Raw genomic sequence first — 3,218 nt, forward strand, 5'->3', positions numbered from 1 at the left:
GGATAAAATAAAGTCAAATAAGATCGGGAAAGGCTCTCCTATAAAAGTATGTTTTAAGAAGGGACTTAAAAGAGTTCACTGACTCAGCCGACCTGATTTCCTCGGGCAGGCTGTTCCAGAGCCTCGGGGCCCTGACAGCAAACGCTCTGTCCCCTTTAGTTTTCAGTCGAGACTCTGGAACAGACAACAGACCTCTGCCCGAGGATCTCAAGGTACGTGCTGGTGCGTATGGGACTAAAAGGTCAGAAATATAACAAGGCGAGAGGCCGTGAAGAGCTTTAAAAGTGATCAATAGAATTTTAAAGTCAATTCTAAAACATACTGGGAGCCAGTGTAATGAAGCTAAAACAGGAGTAATGTGGTCATATTTCTTTGTTCTGGTTAAAAGCCTGGCAGCTGAGTTCTGGACAGTCTGGAGTCGATCAATAGATTTTTGGGTTAAACAGGTGAAAAGGCTGTTGCAATAATCCAGGCGTGATGAGATGAAGGCGTGTAAAATGGTCTCGGTGTCCTTAAAAGTTGACATAGATCGAATTTTAGGTATATTTCTAAGTCAATCTACTAGCATGTTAACTCTTGGTTGGCCACAGAGGCATTAAGCTAGCTCTCTTTATTAACTGGTAAATCAGGATGGTTGTTGCTAAGCTAACCGTTTCCCCCTGCCTTCAGTCTTTGGCTTGAAGTCTTGATTAGCGGTCTTGTAGCGGTTAGCTACAAACACCAAATATAACAGTAGGCATGCTAGTTGTTTTTAACTAGCATAACCGGACACATGCTAACTGTGTTTTGGCTAGTAGCGGACTTCTATACAGTCACACTTCTTTCTGCAGGCGGTGGAGTTGCCCCCTGCTGGCTGCTAGAGAGGATGCAGGTTTAAGGCTCTTCAGACCCGGAGGTTCCTGCTTGGTATCACGGTTAGTTCCAGGAACTCGTCCCCAAAGTGATCTGAGAACCAGAGACACAACCACAGCTGAAATTATGTTTCGTCAGTTGAAAAGGGTTCTAGGTTCCTGATTGGTTAATTCAGATGGTCATGTTGAAGGAGAGACCTGTCAATCATCTGCAGGTAGAAAGCACATCTGTGTGAAAAGAAGGTGTCATGAATCTGTCCTTCCTCTCCAGGTGTGGTTGTCGGTGAGGACGACTGGACGGCCGACCCTAAGAGAAAGAAGCCCGTGAAGGGAGGGAGCCGCCTGTTCATTGGCGCCGCTATCGACGGGAAGTCTGAGTACTTCCCCACGCTGTCCAGCAGGAAGCTGGTGGCGGACGAGGAGAGCGTCAACATGTTCTCGCTGGTCTACCAGGATGAGTTTGTCTCCTCGCAGATCAAGATCCCGTCAGACACGCTGTCCCTCTACCCGGCCTTTGACATCTACTACGTCTACGGTTTCTCCAGTCGCACGTACGTCTACTTCCTGACTCTGCAGCTGGACACGCAGCTGACGCAGATGGATGCCGGCGGGGAGAAGTTCTTCACCTCTAAGATCGTCCGGATGTGTTCCAACGACACCGAGTTCTACTCGTATGTGGAGTTTCCTCTGGGCTGCACCAAAGACGGGGTGGAGTACCGGCTGGTGCAGGCCGCCTACAAACAGAAACCAGGGCGGCGGCTGGCCCACGCCCTCGGCCTGTCCGAGGACGACGACGTCCTCTTCGTCGTCTTCTCACAGGTGAACTACCTTCGGCGTCCTTCGTTCTGATTGGACGTCTGTCAGCTGGTCTTTCATTTCTTTAGTTTTCTGTACTATTTTATTTTGATAATTTGTTCTTTCTTTGTTTTTCTTTTATATTTTCGTCGTTTTATGAGATTTTTCTTGTACCGGATGTTTTATTTCCTTTCTTCCCCATGTTAGGCTTTTTATTTTTCCCTCTTTAATTCTTTCTAATAACATTTTTAGTATTTAAAAAATTACTTTTCTCTGTCTGTCATTGATCAGGATCAGAATCAGAAGGAGCTTTATTGCCAAGTAGTGTTTTAAACATACAAGGAATTTACTTTGGCGACAAGGTGCTACACGCAGACAGACATACAGCTGACATAAATGATCGACTGATTTGTTCAGACGTGAAGAATAATAATACTACTTCCTGCGGCCTCTCTGTGTTTCAGGGTCAGAAGAACCGCTCGAACCCCCCCAGAGAGACGGTCCTGTGTCTGTTCACGCTCCACGACATCAACCTGGCCATGAGGGAGAGGATCCGCTCCTGTTACCGAGGCGAGGGCCGCCTCTCCTTACCGTGGTTACTGAACAAGGAGCTGCCCTGCATCCACACGGTGAGTCTCACCCCGAGCATCACGGACCAGAACCAGAACCCCAGGAACCTGTCCTCAGTTGCAGCCCTAGTCTCCTGGCTGTAAACAAACGAGCAGCTTCTCGGTTAATGATGCGTTAGGTCCAGAAATATCCTCAAACATCTTGTTGTCTCTGTCAGCGTTTGAGAATCTGGAATCTTTAAAACAAGAATTCAGTTTATCGATTATCAAAACAGTTGTCGATGAATTGAATAGATGAATTGAGTAGTTGACAGCTGAGCAGTTAATTGACTGATAGTTGCTGCTGTGTTTGAGGTGATCAGAGCCTTAGTGAGAATGACACCATGGTGGCTGGTCTGACAGCACGCCGTCAGGAAGGCGTCCTCATGTTGGGCTTCTAACCAGAAGCCTGTTAGCAAACACGGCCGGAGGTGCTCGTCAGTTGTGACGCCACCCTCAGGGGAGCAGCAGAAAACCTGGTCCAAACGGGGACACCGGTGTCCCTGTGCACGCTCTGATGAAGTTTCTTGATGAATCAGACCCGTGTAATGCAGCAGGTCTGTGGTGGGGTTACTTCAGGTCGGTGGGGGGTGTTTCTTATTCATGGCGGCGATCGCCTTCAGTGGTAACCACGGCAACGGAGCAGGGAAACCCGCCAGGAGACGAGTCCAGAGGCCCGCGAAGGGGAAGGGGGGTAGGGAGAGGACCAACCAACTAACCAACCAATCACAGCCAATAAGCCAGTAACTGTAGAGTGTGTGTGTGTGTGTAACTGTAGAGTGTGTGTGTGTGTGTGTGTGTGTGTAACTGTAGAGTGTGTGTGTGTGTGTGTAACTGTAGAGTGTGTGTGTGTAACTGTAGAGTGTGTGTGTGTGTGTGTAACTGTAGTGTGTGTGTGTGTGTGTGTGTGTGTGTAACTGTAGAGTGTGTGTGTGTGTGTGTGTGTAACTGTAGAGTGTGTGTG

General features: G+C 48.2%; 1 protein-coding gene across 1 annotated transcript in view; it reads left to right on the forward strand.

Moving 5' to 3' along the window:
• The window catches only part of plxna3 (plexin A3), a 137,651-nt gene that overhangs the window by 30,089 nt on the left and 104,344 nt on the right, over nucleotides 1-3,218 (forward strand). The window contains exons 4-5 of the mRNA XM_046055385.1: nucleotides 1,123-1,670; nucleotides 2,111-2,275. Coding sequence (XP_045911341.1) covers nucleotides 1,123-1,670; nucleotides 2,111-2,275 — 713 coding nt within the window. The remainder of the gene's footprint in view (nucleotides 1-1,122; nucleotides 1,671-2,110; nucleotides 2,276-3,218) is intronic.

This window comes from Micropterus dolomieu, linkage group LG08 (genome assembly GCF_021292245.1).
Source record: "Micropterus dolomieu isolate WLL.071019.BEF.003 ecotype Adirondacks linkage group LG08, ASM2129224v1, whole genome shotgun sequence".
Lineage (NCBI taxonomy): Eukaryota > Metazoa > Chordata > Actinopteri > Centrarchiformes > Centrarchidae > Micropterus > Micropterus dolomieu.